The following is an 18,162-nucleotide window of genomic DNA, read 5'->3' as shown; positions in this document are numbered from 1 at the left end:
CTCCCTTTTCCAAGGTAGCTTCAATAAAATTTGGCTGCCCAGGCCAGGCGCAGTGGCGCACACCTGTAATCCCCGCACTGTGGGAGGCCGAGGTGGACAGATCATGTGAGGTCAGGAGTTCAAGACCAGCCTGGCCAACATGGTGAAACCCTGTCTCTACTAAAAATACAAAAGCAACCGGGTATGGTGGCACATGCCTCTAATCCCAGATACTTGGGAGGCTGAGGTAGGAAAATCACCTGAATCCGGGAGGCAGAAGTTGCAGTGAGCCGAGATCGTTCCATTGTATCCCAGCCTAGGCAACAAGAGTGAAACTCTGTCTCCGAAAAAAAAAAAATGGCTGCCTATCTTTTTTAGAGCAGAATCTCAAAAGTTCAGCAGGAATTACTTCAGAGTAGAAAGCAAAGAATCCAAGAAAGGAATGTCTGATCTACAATGAAACTGGAGAGTTGTTTCCTCTGAGAAGACAAGGTAAACATTTTTATCCAAGGGAAATACTCATGGGGCAGCCCCTAAACACATGGGGCTCTCACAGTTACAAAATGGGAAAGGAGAAAAGACACACACACACACACATAATACACTACACCTGCCTTGGACTTTAAAAGAAAAATATATATATATATATGTGTGTGTGTGTGTGTGTATATATATATACACATACACAAACATATTGTCATTTTATTCACCCTTTATAGAAACTTATTCTTTACTTAATAAATATGGTACAGTATCTGAAATTTAACATTTTTTTAACAGCATCAAACATAATTTCAGTACCTTTCCCCTTCCCCCATCCCCCAAAGTTAATGAGGTAGTAATTCATACTAACTCAAAACTGGGCAAAACAATAAATGACTTTCCATGAAATGGTCTTCTGGGACAGAAGAGAAAATAAAAGATGACAGCAAATAACACTGCTAAAATTGATATGCTTGCTTTATTCAAGAATGATAAAGTTATCCACATTTTAGCTATGAAATGTAGAACAATAACTGTGATACTGTGATGGTTAATATCGAGTGTCAACTTGATCGGATTGAAGGATGCAAAGTACTGTTCCTGGGTGTGTCTATGAGGGTGTTGCCAAAGGAGATTAACATTTGAGTCAGTGGGCTGGGGAAGGCAGACCCCCGCTCAGTCTGAGTGGGCACCATCTAATCAGTTGCCAGCATGAATAGAATAAAGCAGGCAGAAGAAGGTGGAAGGAACAGACTTGCTGAGTCTACTGGCCTTCATCTTTCACCCATGCTGAATGCTTCTTGCCCTCAAACACTGGACTCCAGGTTCTTCAGTTTTTGGATGCTTGGACTTACACCAGTGGTTTGCCAGGGACTCTTGGGCCTTCAGCCACAGACTGAAGGCTACACTGTCAGCCCTACTTTTGAGGTTTTGGGACTCAGACTGGCTTCCTTGCTCCTCAGCTTGCACAGGGCCTATTGTGGGACTTCACCTTGTGATCATGTGAGTCAATACTCCTTAATAAACTCCCCTTCATATATACATCTATGCTATTAGTTCTGTCCCTCTAGAGAACCCTGATACAATAACTTTCAAAGAAAAGTGGAACATATGATTTTGCTTCCCTGCAACCAGCCAACAACGTCATCTGTTGGAAAGAAACTTTAGAACACTTACGAAACAAACTTAATTGTGATATTTTAAATTCAGCATGCTCTCAAGGATGAAACTTGAATTTAAATACACTCAACCTATATTTGTCCAGTATCAGTAGAGGGAAAAAAAATGTTTCCATATAAACAGAAAACAAAAGATTGCTGATATCTTGCTCAAGCACAAACTAGAGTTTGCTCATCTATCTGCATATACGGGGACAGGGCATATGTAAACTGCAGCAAATTCCATTCAGTCTACAAACTTCTAACCAAAGAAAATGAAGAGCTCTTGCCTGCTAAATGTTCTGCATGCCCTGCACACAGCATTGCTATGAGGCAGTGGTTTCCTGCCCTGTGATGTTTGCCACCTTTCAGTTTCCTCAAAACCTGCAGAACTTAGTGAGATTTGGACCTTACAGAAATGAAAGGCAATAGCCTCCTTGGACATCAACCTGCCAAATGGCTATCAAGTCACAGAAAAGAATGTTAAAATGTTAGAAGATGGTAAAATCGTATTTTCAAAGTGTGAGTCAAGAAGAATGTCCTTCTCTAATTTGGAAATACACTGAGGAAAATATTGCAGTAAAACAGAAATTCATATTCTATTTCTCCAAAACTGTTTCCTGATCTTAAAAGAGGCCATAAGGAGCCTAAAGAAGGATGAAATGACTGTCCTAAGTTGCTCGATAGTATGTGTAGAAAATTCTTCTACCATCAGGTAATGGGGTCTCAGAGGGAGAAGAGATAAATACACATGGTCACTCTGCTACTTGAGTTGAAAGTATTGTAAACTATTGTTTTCTTGTATCATGTCATTTCATTTGCTTAAAATGTAACATAATATCTTAATATATTTAAATGATATAACCAGAATTTCCATAAGATTTTTGCCATCTAAAAATAGTTTTAAGAAATGCTTGAATGCACAAAAGGTTAACTTTCCACAGAATCTTTTCTACTTCCCCATAATATTGTTTTTAAAAATTCTATGCCGGGCACGGTGGCTCACGTCTGTAATCCCAGCACTTTGGAAGGCCAAGGCGGGTGGATCACTGGAGGTCAGGAGTTCAAGACCAGCCTGGGCAACATGGTGAGACCCCATCTCTACTAAAAATACAAAACTTAGCTGGGCATGGTGGAATGTGCCTGTAGTCCCAGCTACTCAGGAAGCTGAGACAGGAAAATTGCTTGAACTCAGGAACAGAGGTTGCAGTGAGCCAAGATCGCACCACTGCATTCCAGCCTGGGCAACCGAGCGAGATTCCATCTCAAAAAAAATAAAAATAAAAATTCTATAACAGAATTTAAGAAATATTCCCCATAGACATGGATATACTGAAAAATTAGTACATTGTGATGTTGACCTAGATGAATAGTAACTCTTTTACAAGTTTGTTTCCCTTTGGCAATATTTGACTTTGACATTTAAAAACAGGTATTTAGCAACCACAGTGGAAACCACAGTGAAAAATTACTCCTGGTTTTTGAAAGTTAAGTGTGATTATGTATATACACAAAATCCACATAGCACACAGACCTCCATGAGAAGTATACACATCACAAAGTTCTCTCCCAATACCTGTCCCCACAAGAGATGGTAACATACGACCTTGAATCACACAGGTGATGCTATCAGCCTGATGAGGGTAGAGATCTATTTTAAAAACAGAACTCAGAAAACTACAGGGCAACACTGCCTTGTCCTCAGAAAGGAAAGACAGTATGAAGGGTAACCTTTCCCTGTATCTTCAGAAAAAGATGACACATTTTGGCATCATAAAACTGTCCTCGAAAATGTTACTTCTGATAAAGTGTCGTAGTCTCAAAGACACTCAGACCCAGAAGCTATTGCCGCACTCTATGAAAGTAACCTTTAACATAAAATCTGACTAGCTGGCTCCCTTAATAATACATTGACTTGGCAATGATATTTAAAACTGACACCTCTGTTTTCTGAAAGAAGTAAATATTTGTGTGAGTTTTATTTTTATGTTACTTTCTTCTTCATCCACATGCATGAAAGTCAAAATAAATGAAAGTTTCAACCCCACCAGCTTTCTTATTTAAAAGGAAAAAAAAATTCTGAGTCTTGACTCATTTAAATTAATACAGAAAAAAAATGACAGTATAAGTTCATTTTAAAATGAAAATTATAAGGATAAATGGAATTTTCAAAATTATACTTTTATTCCTGAAATTTTATCCTTACAATGTTACACATGCTGTATCCAGAACATCTTCAAAAACAATACTTACTGTAATTGCCAGGAGATTTTTCTTCATAAGTAAAATGAAGTTGTAATTCCTCTTCTGACATCTGACAGATGAACACTTTCAGCAAACAGCAAATAATAAACAAAGCATTGTGTGTCTGCCAAATGAAGATGTGGCTAGAAAGACCAAAATCATACAAGAATCAATATTTAAACATTAGCATCACGGTTTATTTCTAGTTCATGATTTCTTCCTGATCTGTCAACAATTTTGTCCATCCTATTGGTAATATTAGGACAATGTCCATATATTTTAATGGCTCATGATTTATTGCATTGTGCCAGCGATATTATGTTTTACTTCATAGTTCATTCCACATATTTTACATAGTGAATCTACTTAATAAAAATCTTTACTGATGACTGCAGGAACGACTGTTCTTTGTTCTTAACAGGTATACCACATACAGGCAATTAAAAGAGAAGAAGGCTATAAAAAAAATAAAAAAATTTGTGGTAACATAAAAAGAATATATGCAAATATGTAACCAAAATTTTCAGTGAGGCACTGCCAGCAGCACAGTAAAATACTTTTTATTTGTATTAATGACCATGACCTCCCAAGAAAACCTTTATTGGATTCAATGTAATTTGTTTATAAGGAAGACAATGCAAAATCTTTTAATCTTTTCAGAGACTGACACCCAAACATGGTTTTGAAAAATGCTTCAGTGCATAAAAAGTTAACCTTCCATTGATGTAAAGAATATGACGGAAATAGCAGCAACAGATGTAGAATGAAATAAAACCCAGACTAAGTCATCATTTAAACTAGATAGCAGCAGCAGTGATAATGGGGGAGGGGGATTACCTTCTTAATGATAATTACATCATTATTCATCTTCTTAAAGAATATAAAGATTGTCTAAAAACCCGAAATCAAATTCCAAACTCTATAATCTCACCCCAGTGACTTAGACACTAACCTAATACCTCTTTTACCTTTTTTCCTTAATAATAAGAATAATTCTTTCACAGAGATTTTCAAAAGACCACAGTCCATTTCCACCAATAAATGAAAATTAAAATTCACATTGTTAAATATAAAGCAAACATGGTTTAATTAGCCAGCTTACTTCTGACATTCTGCTGAGAGTTTTAGTTCTTTGGTTCTAGAAAGGAAGACCTTAATTAGTGCACCAAGATTTCCTGTTCGAGGATTGTTTTCAACTGCAAGAGAAGAAAAGGTTTTAAAAAGTTAAATTTAAGAACTAAAATCAAAGTGAGCTTATCATAACATTTATAAAACCAAATGCCATATTGAAATTGCTCAGTGACCAACCTTACTGTTAATTTCACACCTAATTAGAGAAATAAGCAATGAGAGAAACTGCTGCTCTTGGTCTTAATTCTGAACATCAAAAACTGATTTGCAAAATGAAAATGATAGAAACAGTACAAGTAGCCATCTTATCTCAGAATCCAAAATCATAAAGGAAAAAATAATAGTTAACAGACACAGTCAAGTTACACACTAAATCTTTCTCTAGAAAAGATTTTTAAAAACTCAAAAATTGATCATATGTCCCCAGTATATAGAATATAATAAACTATGAAAGTTTATTAAATCTAAAACACTGTCCAGATCACAAATCATTTGAATGAAAAATTAAGAAAACATATCAACAAAGTGGTGTGGCTAGAGGGGGAGCTATTTGACCAGACAAAACTTTAAAGAATTTGTTTTTAACTTTAAATGATGGGCACTTCAGCAACTGTATCAGTAATCAGATTTAGTTTCTAGATCCAGGTCTATAATTAACTGAATACTGAACCTCAGACAAATCACTTTACTTCTCCAACCTCAGTTTTCTCATCTGCAAAAGAAACAACAGCTAACATATGATGAACAACATAGAGTAGGTGCTTTACATGCATTAACTCATTTAATCCTCACACCAACCCTCCAGGAAAAGCACTAGTATTGCTTCCATTTCACAGATCTTCACCTGGAGGTTGCTACTTGCTCAAGGAAACATCCTTATCAAATGGCTCAAATCTTTGACTTTAAACTGCTAGGTGAAGCAACCTCTATAATCAAGAAATTGGACTTAATGAAACTATAAAGCTCTACTAGGCTGCACAGCAAGTCACAGAAGCATGGAAGCTAAGAATTCATCAGAAGGGAGAGATTACTTTGTAGAACCTTTCATTTGACTGATGAAGAGACAGGCTCAGAAAGGCTAAGCGCTGGGCTTAAGGTCAACAATATGTTAGTAGCAAACATAGTCTTCTTCCTTGACCAATGGTTTTCAAAATGTGAGATTCCAGAATCTTGGATAATTGTTTCTCTTCTGAAGTGTATTTTTAACTAGTTTGAAAACTGGAAATGCAAACACTCATACACACTGGCTTGGGGAACCAGGAAAGTTCATTCTTACGAAGATCTGGGAATTTTGCATATATTTGAACTTCTTTTTTTCAAATGTAGAAACAGGGTCTTGATCTACACCCAGGCTGGACAGCAGTGGTGCAATCATAGCTCTCTGCAACCTTGAGCTCCTGGGTTCAAGTGATCCTTCTGCCTCAGCCTCCCAAGTAGTTAGTGCTACAGGCATGCACCACCATGCTCAGCTAATTGTATTTTTTGTAGAGATGGGATGGCCCTATGTTGCCCAGGCTGGCATATTTGAACTTATTGAAATGTGTCAAGATTTGAAAAAATGAAGTTTTCCAGAATATTTTTTAAAATTCAGGCCCATACATATATATTTTAAAATATTATACATGGGAGTAAGTACAGCATTACAGCATACCTGCATTGTGCTTAATAACTGCCAGGCTCACTCCCTGCTGCATATGTATTCTTGTCATGACTTGAGAGTCAATCCAAGTGACTGCCTAACTTTCTAACTGTGATAAAATGACAAGCACTTTGCTATTCCAAGTGTGGCTCATGGACTGGCCACAACAGCATTATCTGAGAGCTTGGTGGAAGTTCAGAATCTCAGGTCCACCATACTCCTAACTGAAGTTGACAGTACTTCTCAAAGTTTAATGTGCATTTAAATCACAAGGCATTCTTATTAAAATGCAAATGGACTCCACATGTGTGAAATGTGCACTGAGATTCTGCATCTCTACCGCTCCCAGGTGACATCCACTGCTGCTGCTGCTACCTGAAGAATACCACTGTGAGTAGCAAGGTGCAACATTTGTTATCAATCAGCAGTTTTTGTCCGGCCTTCACAATCAAGAATAGATACGTGATAAGATAGTAGATAACATTAAGACTTTCACTTTGAAACAAAAATGTCCTATTCCTCTTTCAAGTTTTAGTGTTAATGAAAGAATACCCAGAGACCTAGGATAAACTTTTTAAGGAAAAAAAAACAAAAAACAGTTAAGGTTTGCAAGTGCATCTCTGTGGGACTTTATCTAGCTATTGTAAATCCAAACAAAATGCTGAAACAAACTAAGCTGAGGGTAACATGACTACAATCATCACTCAGAATCCCAACTTTGAAATCTTTGTTCATTCAACAGCCCCCTTTATTACTGAATGGCCTTGTAATTGTTGAATGTATAAATGATTAGCTATTTAAAAAAACAAAACATTGTGTTTTTGGAAAGAGTAACCAGACTACTTGATTGATATAATTAAAGCGCTGTGTACCTTCTTCATTCATTCATTCAATCAGCATGTATTTATTGAGCTACTCATATGTGCCCACACTGTTTCAGATACTAAGGAGATATTTGTAAAGAGAACTCCCTGTCTTCATGGAGCTTACCTACCAAGACAGTTAAAAAGTTTCCATGATACTCTTTTGGATAAGATGAAGATTAGGGCAGTAAGTTAATAAAATTAAATACACTCAATGATTTTAAACAATACTCCATGGTAGATTCAAGATTCCAAAATATCTCAATGGCAGAAGAAAAGAAATTTTACATGATCACAGTTAATTGGTGCAAATAAAATGCTATGTTGAAGCTGAATGAGCTTTGAGAACCAGAGTAACAACACAGGAGGTCCAACCGGAAAGCAGAAAAGTGTAATGGGACTAGATTACAGAATCTGACAAAGTTCAAATCTCAGTTCCACCACTGACCAGCTGTAGAACACTTGGCAACTTACCAAACTGGCCCCTGCCTCAGTTTCCTCAGCTATAAAATTAAGATAACAACAGTGCTTAATAAAGAGCTAACTTACCTGATGCTAGAGCTTGAACTTGTAGCAGTCTGTTAACTAGTGATGCTCATGTAAAGAAGGGAATGCCCCCATCTCTACAAGAATTCAAACAAAGTTTGGGTAACATTCAGATAAGGGTATTGTACACAGGATTTCTGTTTGAGATGAGAGATTAAATTTGCTTCTAGCCCCTGAAACAAACTTTTCTAAGATCTCACTGAAAGACTCATGAGCTCTAAAATCCAACAACCAATGTAGAGAAAATACAGAGGAGAGAGGACAAGATGACCCCACACAGGGATCCAACGAACAAAATCTACATCGTGGGAAACTCCACCATTCAGTTTCTTCAATAAATACACTGAGAGAGGGAAAAGAAGAAAAAGACAGATGAAAAGGGAAACTTGCTATGAAAAGAAATGTAAAGACATAACCAAAAATAATGTGTGAACTTATTCGGCCCCCAGTTCAAACAAAATGAGACAATTACAAATTTGAACACTGAATATTTTGTGATATTAAAAGTTGTTTTTTTTTCATAAGATAGTGGTACTTTTTTTTTAAGAATCCTTATTTAGAGATACATATTCGGCTTGGACAACACAGCAGCATACGGTGGAGGGAGAGGTAGAAAGACACTGATGCAGATGATCAACCTGGGAACTTCAGAATTCCCTCATACCCCAAAGCCAAGAAGTGAGGGTAATGAAGGTCCCATTTAAACTAAGAAGACTTGGACACATAAAACCTTCTCGGGCTCTATAAATTAGGTTGGGAAATATATCAGTTTGCTCTCAAACTAAAATAACAGCAGATTCAACAAGCATCTATAGGATCTACACAAGCAACAGAGGAAATAAACACAGCTTCTCTGGGAGCAAACAATGCACCTTCATGGGTTATACCCCATCCCCTTACTCTGCTTTATTTTTCTGAACAGCCACCATTATATAAACTAGATATACTTATTTATTATCTGGCTCCTCAATGAAATAAATAGATCCATGAGGTCAGAGACCTGGGTCAGTGTTTTTTGCAGTCACAGCCCAAGCTTATGGGATAATTCCTGTAATATAGTAGGTGCTCCATAAGTATGTTAGTTTAATGAAAATGAGAAAATAACAACAGCAGCAACCAGAGGATAAGAAATGAATTACAGTGAAACCTCAGAAGAAAAGCTAAATCAAAATTGCCAAAAGAATTGTAATACATAGCAATCAACAATGGACAATAGGAAAATTAACCATCTATTTTTTAAAAAAGAACAGAAATCCATTGGGGGAAACACGTGTAATGAAAAGAGAGCAAGCCAGGCACAGCAGCACACACCTGCATCCCAGCACTTGGAGAGGCCAAGGTGAGAGGAATGCTTGTGGGCAGAAGTTCAAGACCAGCCTAGGCAACATCACAAAACCCCATCTCTACACAAAATACAAAAATTAGCCAGGTGTGGTTGTGCATGCCTATGGTCCCAGCTACCCAGGAGGCCAGCAGGAGGACTGCTTTGAGCCCAGGAGGTTGAAGCTACAGTAAGCCATGATCACACCACTGCACTCCAGCATGAGCAACAGAGCAAGACCATGTCTCAAAAAAAAAAAAAAAAGAAAAAAGAAAAACGGCTGGGTGCAGTGAGCCACACCCGTAATCCCAGCACTTTGGGAGGTCGAGGCAGGAAGATCACTTGAGGTCAGAAGTTCAAGACTAGCCTGGCCAATATGGTAAAACCCCATCTCTACTAAAAATACAAAAATTAGCTAGGCATGGTGGTACATGCTTGTAATCCCAATTACTTGGGAGGCTAAGGTGGAGAATGGCTTGAACCCAGGGGGCAAAGGTTACAGTGAGCCAAGATCATGCCACTGCACTCCAGCCTGGGCGACAGAGCAAGATTCCATTTCAACAAAAAAAAAAAAAAAAAAAAAAAAGAAGAGAGCAGCCTATCTACAAAAGACTAGAAATGATTAAGAAATAAGCTGAAAATGCAATAACAGCTAAAACATACACTACAATAGTAAAAGAGGAGAACTGGCAGTGTACAAAACATTGAAATCAATCATACAAAGGAGGAAATATGAGAAAAGAATAGAGACAAAAAGATACAGAAAGTAAAGAACAGAGATCCAACCTGAACATTACGGGTGATCAAGAGGTAAGGAGAAGAAACTAAAACACAAAATCAGAGCCATAATGAATAAAAGAAAAAAGAAAAACAAACTTCTGAACTGAAAAAGATCTTAATACACCAATCAAAACACCTCATCAAATTATAGGAAAAACCATACAGAGAAAAAGCATAATGAGAAATATTTATTGCCAAGAGTTAAAGGAAAAAGTCTCATGAACAAAAAGCAAAAAAAAAAAAAAAGAAAGAAAGAAAGAAAAAAAAAAGGACAAATGAGGCCACAGAACTTGGAGACATCCCTAGGTTAAAATGCCAAAACAAGAAGTGAGGATACCTGGCTCCTGAAAAAGTTGTATTTATATGCCAAAGGCAGACTCTTCTGCTCTGAAAGAGCAGACTCTTTCAGGAGAGGACGGCACAGCTGCTTCTTTACTCTTTATAAGCTGGCAAATGTTTTTCCTCATCCCTCACCTACAAGGAGTCTGACTATCATATAAAACAACTGACCTGGCTCTCACAGCATCATCCTAGTGGGTAAGAACTAGGACAAAGAAGGACCAATGGATGTCTTATTTACTGTGAAGTATTTAATATGAAATCTGGGCTGGGCGTGGTAGCTCAAGCCTGTAATCCCAGCACTTTGAAGGCCAAGGCGGGTGGATCACCTGAGGTTAGGAGTTCAAGACCAGCCTGACTGACATGGTGAAACTTCATCTCTACTAAAAATACAAAATTAGCTGGGTGTGGTGGTGCATGCCTGTAATCCCAGCTACTTGGGAGGCTGAGGGAGGAGAATTGCTTGAACCCAGGAGGTGGAGGTTGTAGTGAGTGGAGATCACACCATTGCACTCCAGCCTGGGCAACAAGAGCAAAACTCTGTCTCAAAAAAAAAAAAAAAAAGAAATCTGATCCAGAAAACCTCATGTGTACATTCAGGAAAAAGGTAATAAAGCTAAGCATAAAAAGCCTAACAAAAATAATGGCCAATGCTTTGGGAGGCTGAGGTAGGAGGCATGCTTGGGGCCAGCAGTTCAAGACCAGCCTGGATAAGAGGGTGAGACCCTATTCCTTAAAAAAAGAAAAAAAAAAAAGAAAAAAAGGCAACATATTTCCCAAAACTGATGAAAAACATTAATCTACACATCTAAGAGATGCAAGCTACCATGCCAGGCTAATTTTTATTTTTATTTTTATTTTTGTAGAGACAAGGTCTTGCTATGTTGCCCAGACTGGCATCTAACTCCTGGCCTCAAGCAATCTTCCTGCTGTGGCCTCCCAAAGAGCTATAATTACAGGTGTGAGCCACCACACCTAGCCAAAAAACTCTTTTAAAAGGCAAAGAGAACATCTTACAAGCAGCAGGAAAAAATTTCTCAACATTTTCAGGGGAACAACAATACAATTAATGTCAGACTTATCTGAAAAAATAGAGACCAGAAGACAGTAGAATAATATGTTCAAAGTGCTGAAAGAGAAAAAAATGTTAACCAAGAATTCTATATCTAAAAAAACTACCCTTTGAAAATGAAGGAATCAGGAGAGAAAGAAACAACTTTACACTGAAGAAATTTGATAACTAGTACCTCAGCCAAGTGATCAATGTCAACACCATCAGTGATAAGTCATATTAACAGCATGTCCCCTTGATACAGTATGTTCAGAACAGCACTTCATCTCCATGGTCTTCCTTCCACAAACCTATAACCCCAGTTTAAGTATGAGAAAGTCATCAGACAACTCAAATTGAGAAACGTTTTGGAAAATACCCTACTAATACTCCCCAAAATCATCAAAAGGCATCAAAAATGTGGAAAATTTGAGAGACTGTTGCAGACCAGAGAAACACATGACGATCAGAAGTCATGTGGCACCCTAGGTGGGATCCTGGAACAGTGAAGGCACATTAGGAGAAAGCAAGTGAAAGACTGAATGAAGTGTGCAGTTTAGTTAATAGAATTAACATAACCTCATTTTATCATGCTTTGCTTTATTGTGCTTCAAAGATACCGCATTTTTTACAAATTGAAGGTTTGTGGCAACCTTGCAGTGAGCAAGTCTATCAGCGCCATTTTTCCAACAACACATGCTCACTTCATGTCTCTGCATCACATTTTGGTAGTTCTTGCAAAATGTCTTCATATTTATTTACTTACTTTTTTCTTTTTTTTTTGAAACGGGTCTTACTCTGTCACCTAGGCTGAATGCAGCAGTGTGATCACAGCTCACTGCAGCCTCAACCTCCCAGGCTCAAGAGATCTTCCCATCTCAGCCTCCTGAGTTGTTACTCAGGAGTCACCATGTCTGGCTAATTTTCTTTTAGTTTTTTGTAGAGACAGGGTCTTGCTATGTTGCCCAGACTGGTCTCAAATTCCTGGACTCAAGCAATCCTCCCGCCTTGGCCTCCCAAAGTGCCAGGATTACAGGCCACCATGCCCAGCCAATTCTTGCAATATTTCAAGCATTTTATTGTTATATCTGTATAATGATCTCTAATCAGTGATCTTTTTGTGTGTGTATGTCAGAGTCTCACTCTGTCACCCAGGCTGGAGTGCAATGCTGCGATCTCGACTCACTGCGATTCTCCTGCCTCAGCCTCCCGAGTAGCTGAGATGAAAGGCACCTGCCATCATGCCCAGTCAATTTTTGTATTTTTGTAGAGATGGGGTTTCATGATGTTGGCCAGGCTGGTCTTGAACTCCTGACCTCGGGTGATATGCCCACCTCAGCCTCCCAAAGTGCTGGGATTACAGGAGTGAGCCACCGCACCTGTTCGAATCAGTGATCTTGGATGTCTTGTTGTCACAAGCAAGAAGATTATGACTCATTAAAGGCTCAGATGATGTGTTAGCATTTTTTTGTGATACAGTTATAAGATTAAGATATGTACATTTAACACATGTTATTGCACATTTGATAGACCATGGTATAATGTAAACATAACATTTATAAGCACGGGGAAACCAAAAAATTCATGCAACTCACTTTATTGCAATACTGGCTTTATCTCAGTGGTCTGGAACTGACCCACAATATCTCTGGGGTATATCTGTACCAATGTTGATTCCTTAGTTGAAACAAATGTACCATACTAAAGTAAGATGTTAAAATAGGGGAAATAGGTGAAGAGTATACAGGAATGCTCTATACTAGCTTTGAAATGTTTCCATAAGTCTACAGCTATTCTAAAATTAAAAGCTTGTTTTAAAAATCTCAGTAGATAGTTTTAACAGCAAATGGGACATACCAGAAGAAAAGATGAGTACCAGGGACAGTAGCTCACACTTGTAATCCCAGCACTTTGTGGGGGCCTAGAAGGGAGGATCACTTGAGCCCAAAAGCTCAAGACAACATGGCAAGATCCCACCTCTACAGAAAACTTAAAAATTATCCAGGCATAGTGACATATGCCTGTAGTCCCAGCTACTCAGGAGGTTGAAGTGGAAGGATCTCTTGAGCCCAGGAAGTTGAGGTTGCAGTGAGCAGTGATAGTGCCACTGCACTCTAGCCTGGGAAACAGAGTGAGACACTGTCTCAAAAAAAAAATTAAAAAAAAAAAAAAAAAAAGGAAAAGATTAGAAACTAAAGATGAATTAACAGAAAATATCTCATTGAAGGTCAGAGAGAAAAATAATGTAAACTACAAAAGAAAAAAAGGCCTAACAAGTATATGTGACACAATGGAAACAAAAGCATTGAACACAAGTATAACAAGTGTCCCAGGAGGAGAGGAGAGACCGAATAGAACAAAAATTTTATATATAAACAGATAATGGCTAAGAATTTTCCAATACTGATAAAAGACACCAACCCACAGATTTAAGAATCTCTACAAACCTCAGGCGACAAAAAAACAAAGAAAACTTCTCCTCAGCACCTCACTCTAAGGCTACTGAAAATCAAAAGATAAAAAGAAAAACTTAAAAGCAGCCAGAAGTTAAAAATTCCATTATTTTCAAAGAAGCAACAATAAGGTTGACTGCTTTCTTCACAACAAAAACAAGAAAAGCTAAAAAATAATGAAATGACACCTTTAAAGTACGGAAAATAAATTAATGTCTATCTAAAATTCTATATCCAGCAAAACATATGCTTCAAAGTGAAGAAAAAAATAGAACATTTTCAGACCAAAAAAAGAAAAAAGAGAAGGAAAATTGTTGATAGTAGACGAGCACTTAAAAAAATTTTTTTTTCAAAAAGGAAACTAAGCATACTCACAAAGCCCTTAAAGTTGATATGCATTTATACTTATTGATGTGAAGAGGTTCCTGACATGCTGCTGAGTGTAAACAAAATATAAATAATACCATTTATATGAAACTGTCACTAAAGATTAGCAGCGATTACATATGTACTGCCTAATATGAGATGATTTTTATTTTAGCCGAACCATCATCATATTTACTGGAATTTGGGGCAATAAATGTGTATCTTTTTTTGCTGTTCCCAAAAGTATTTTCAAACATGAACACATTCCTGATACAATGTCAAATGAAAAACACAGATTAAAATGTGTGTGTGTGTGTGTGTGTGAGTGTGTGTGTGTCTGTACGGTGGATGATATATATATAAATTTATATCCATTGCATAAGTAGAAGAAAAAATACAAAAATATCAACAATGCCTATGTCAGGGTTTTCAAATTATGAGCAATTACTACTTTGTTTACATTTTAGTATGCTTTCCACATTATATATAATGAGTAAATATTACTTGCTTTTTTTCGCCCCTAGATTTGGAGTCTTGCTCTATTGTCCAGACTGGAGTCCAGTGGCACCATCAAAGTTCCCTGCAGCCTCAAATTCCTGGGCTCAATCAATCCTCCTGCCTCAGTCTCCCAAGCAGCTGAGACTACAGGCACGTGCCACCATGCCTGGCTAAGTTTTTTCAATTTTTTTGTGTGTAGAGATAGAATCTTATTATGTTGCCTAAGCTGGTCTTGAACTCTGACCTCAAGCAACCCTCCTGCCTCAGCCTCCTAAGTTACCAGTATTATAGGCATGAGCCACCACTCCCAGTTATTTTTGGTTTTTTTAATGTAATTTTTTTCTTTATTTGTTTTCTTATTGCTTTCTTTATTTTGTTATATTTTTCTGTTTTTTCAACTTTTAATTTTTTAACTTTTATAAAAACCCAAAGTCACCTTAAAAGTCATTATCACAGCAACTACACTAATATTGTTACGTCAAACTGCTTAATTTTCAGCACTGAATTGCAACATGACTTTTGAAAGCCAGCTCTATTAAGCAAAAAATTCCCTAAGCTATGGTTGTAAGGCAAGGCAACTATGACAATAACACCTTTTTCAATATCAACATAGTTTGTTTTTAAAAACAAAAATATCTGGGCCCAGGCACAGTGGCTGATGCCTGTAATATCCCAACACTTTGGGGGTCCAAGGTAGGAGGAGGATGGCTTGCAGCCAGGAGCCTAAGACTAGCCTTGGCAACACAGGAGACCCCCATCTCTACAAAAATAAAATAAAATCATTAGGCAGGTGTGGTGCCATGCACCTGTAGCCCCAGCTTCTCAGGAGGCTGAGGTGGAAGGATCACTGAAGCCCAGAAGATCAAGGCTGCAGTGAGCCACAATGGCACCAGTGCACTCCAGCCTGGGCAGCAAAGTAAGACTCTCTTAAAAAAAAAAAAAAAAAAAAAAAATCATCAAAAACTGTTTTTAGCAAAATAGTTTATATGGGAGTTATCCATATAGCTTGATTTTTTTTTTTTTTTTAATTTTTTTTGAGACAGAGTCTTGCTCTGTCTCCCACGCTGGAGTGCAGCGGCACCCTCTCGGCTCACTGCAACCTCTGCCTCCTGGGTTCAAGCAATTCTCTGCCTCAGCCTCCCGAGTAGCTGGGATTACAGGCGCCTGCCACCATGCCTGGCTAATTTTTGGATTTTCAGTACAGACGGGGTTTCACCATCTTGGCCAAGCTGGTCTTGAACTCCTGACTTCATGATCCACCCACATCAGCCTCCCAAAATGCTGGGATTATAGGCGTGAGCCACGGTGTCTGGCCTATATAGCTTGATTTTAAAACAGAATATTGTTCTCACTTATTACACTCCTGTACATTAGGTATTTTACAGACACATTATCTTTAATTTTCAAAGCACCAATGCAATCTAAGTATAACTGCCTGCATTTTAAAAATATATACAATTTCTTCCAATTGCTATGAACTTGAAAGTTAAGCATTTGAAAAACAAGACCTGAAAAAGGTAACATTTGCTGATATAAATGGTTTGCAATGACTACATGCCACACATTGTACTGAATATTTCATATTACCTAATTTTTCCTTATAAGAATCCTGTAAATAGTTGTCCTTATCCTCAACTTATATGAGGAAATTAAAGCTCAGCTAATAAGTCTCACAGCTGAAATTAAAATCATAAAGTGATTCTGGATTCCATGCTCTTTGCCATAATATCGATTTGTTATAGAAACTTTCTAATATATATTCCTAATAGATTTTAATAAGTAATAATTATTCTGGTGAACATAGTCAATAACAGCAGTTGGTAAATCACATTATTTTCAGTATTTCAAAATTCACAAAAAGAACAAGCCAAAAGACTGTCTATGGTTTAGCAGAGTCCATTGCCACTACTGCAGATATGGTCAAGCATGTGTCATATTGCTATTGACTGAAGGGTACCTTCTAGCAGCATCTGTGAATGCCATGAATAGAAAAAATTATTACTACTGCTATCAAAGAAGAATAATTACTTCATTAATTCAATTCATATACTATCAAAATCTAAAACCAAATTTGAAAACAATGCCCCACACACATACACACACATTTTCCCCACTTACCTAATGACCTGCAGACTGAAATGGTTGCTTCCTCCAAGAGTTTCAACTCAGTACTGCAGAGACAGAAGAATAAAGGTAATTAATGACTATAATACTAAATATGTACACACTAATCAGTTAAAGAAATATATAAAGATAAGAAAAATAATTTAGAAGAAAAATATGGTACACAGTAGTGAACAATAAGATCAGCAAAAAAAAAAAAGTTACACTTCAATTTTCAATATAATTAGGAAATTTACTGTAATTCTAAATATGAGACTCCTAAAGAGAAGAGCTTGGGGCACCCTGCCTTTCAGGCATTGAGGCAGCGGGGAGACTTAGCAAACTTCAAGAAAGGCACTCCAAAGTAGAGAGCACAAGGCAGGGGCCCTGTATGCCCGATTCTAAAGGCAGTACTAATTATAGTTTAGAAAGATGCTATTATTTTTGGGAAATACATGCAGTGTCATGATTTCTGCAAAACTTTCAAAAAGTTCTACAAAAAAAAAAAAAGGAAAATGAAGAAATAAGACAAGAAAAGAGAGATGATACATATACATTTTGGTGGTTTATAAATATGTAGAAAAAAGATACAAAGATACAAACATACAGAAACAGATACAGAGACAGACTCAAACTGACACAGAGAAAAGAGGCACAGAGACAGAAATAAACCTTAGAAGAAAATATGTTTCTTGAGATTGCATTTGACAACGATTTCTTGGATGTGACACCAAAAAGCACAGGTATCAACAGAAAAAAAACAGACATGCTGGACTTTACCAAAATTAAAAACTTCTGTGTGTCAAAGGATACTATCTACGGAGTGAAAGTCAACCCACAGAATGGAAAACAAATATTTGTAAATCACATATCTGATAAGAGACTGATATCCAGAATATACTTTTAAAACTCCTACTACTCAACAACAACAAAAACCAAACAACCCAATTTTAAAATGAACCAATGACTTAAATAGCCATTTTCCAAAGAGGATATAGAAATGGCCAATAAGTACATGAAAACATGCTCAACATCACTAGTCATTAGTGAAACACTAAAACCAGAGTGGGATAATACTACATACCCACTGGGATGGCTTTTATTTAAAAAAAAAAAAAAAAAAAAAAAAAAGGCCAGGCGAGGTGGGCTCACACCTGTAATCCCAGCACTTTGAGAGGTTGAGGAGGGCAGATCACTTGAGGTCAGGAG

At 37.3% G+C, this 18,162-nt stretch overlaps 1 protein-coding gene across 5 annotated transcripts in view; it reads right to left on the bottom strand.

Moving 5' to 3' along the window:
• The window catches only part of DYM (dymeclin), a 416,736-nt gene that overhangs the window by 337,970 nt on the left and 60,604 nt on the right, over positions 1–18,162 (bottom strand). For all 5 annotated transcript variants that reach the window (XM_031934503.1, XM_026455157.1, XM_026455155.1 and 2 more), the window contains exons 3-5: positions 16,969–17,021; positions 4,966–5,059; positions 3,873–4,006 (exon numbers count right to left, since the gene is read on the bottom strand). In XM_031934503.1, coding sequence (XP_031790363.1) covers positions 3,873–4,006; positions 4,966–5,059; positions 16,969–17,021 — 281 coding nt within the window. The remainder of the gene's footprint in view (positions 1–3,872; positions 4,007–4,965; positions 5,060–16,968; positions 17,022–18,162) is intronic.

This window comes from Piliocolobus tephrosceles, chromosome 18 (assembly GCF_002776525.5).
Source record: "Piliocolobus tephrosceles isolate RC106 chromosome 18, ASM277652v3, whole genome shotgun sequence".
Classification (NCBI taxonomy): domain Eukaryota; kingdom Metazoa; phylum Chordata; class Mammalia; order Primates; family Cercopithecidae; genus Piliocolobus; species Piliocolobus tephrosceles.
Note: the sequence above shows the minus strand (reverse complement) of the source record. Positions and strands in the feature narration are given on the sequence as shown.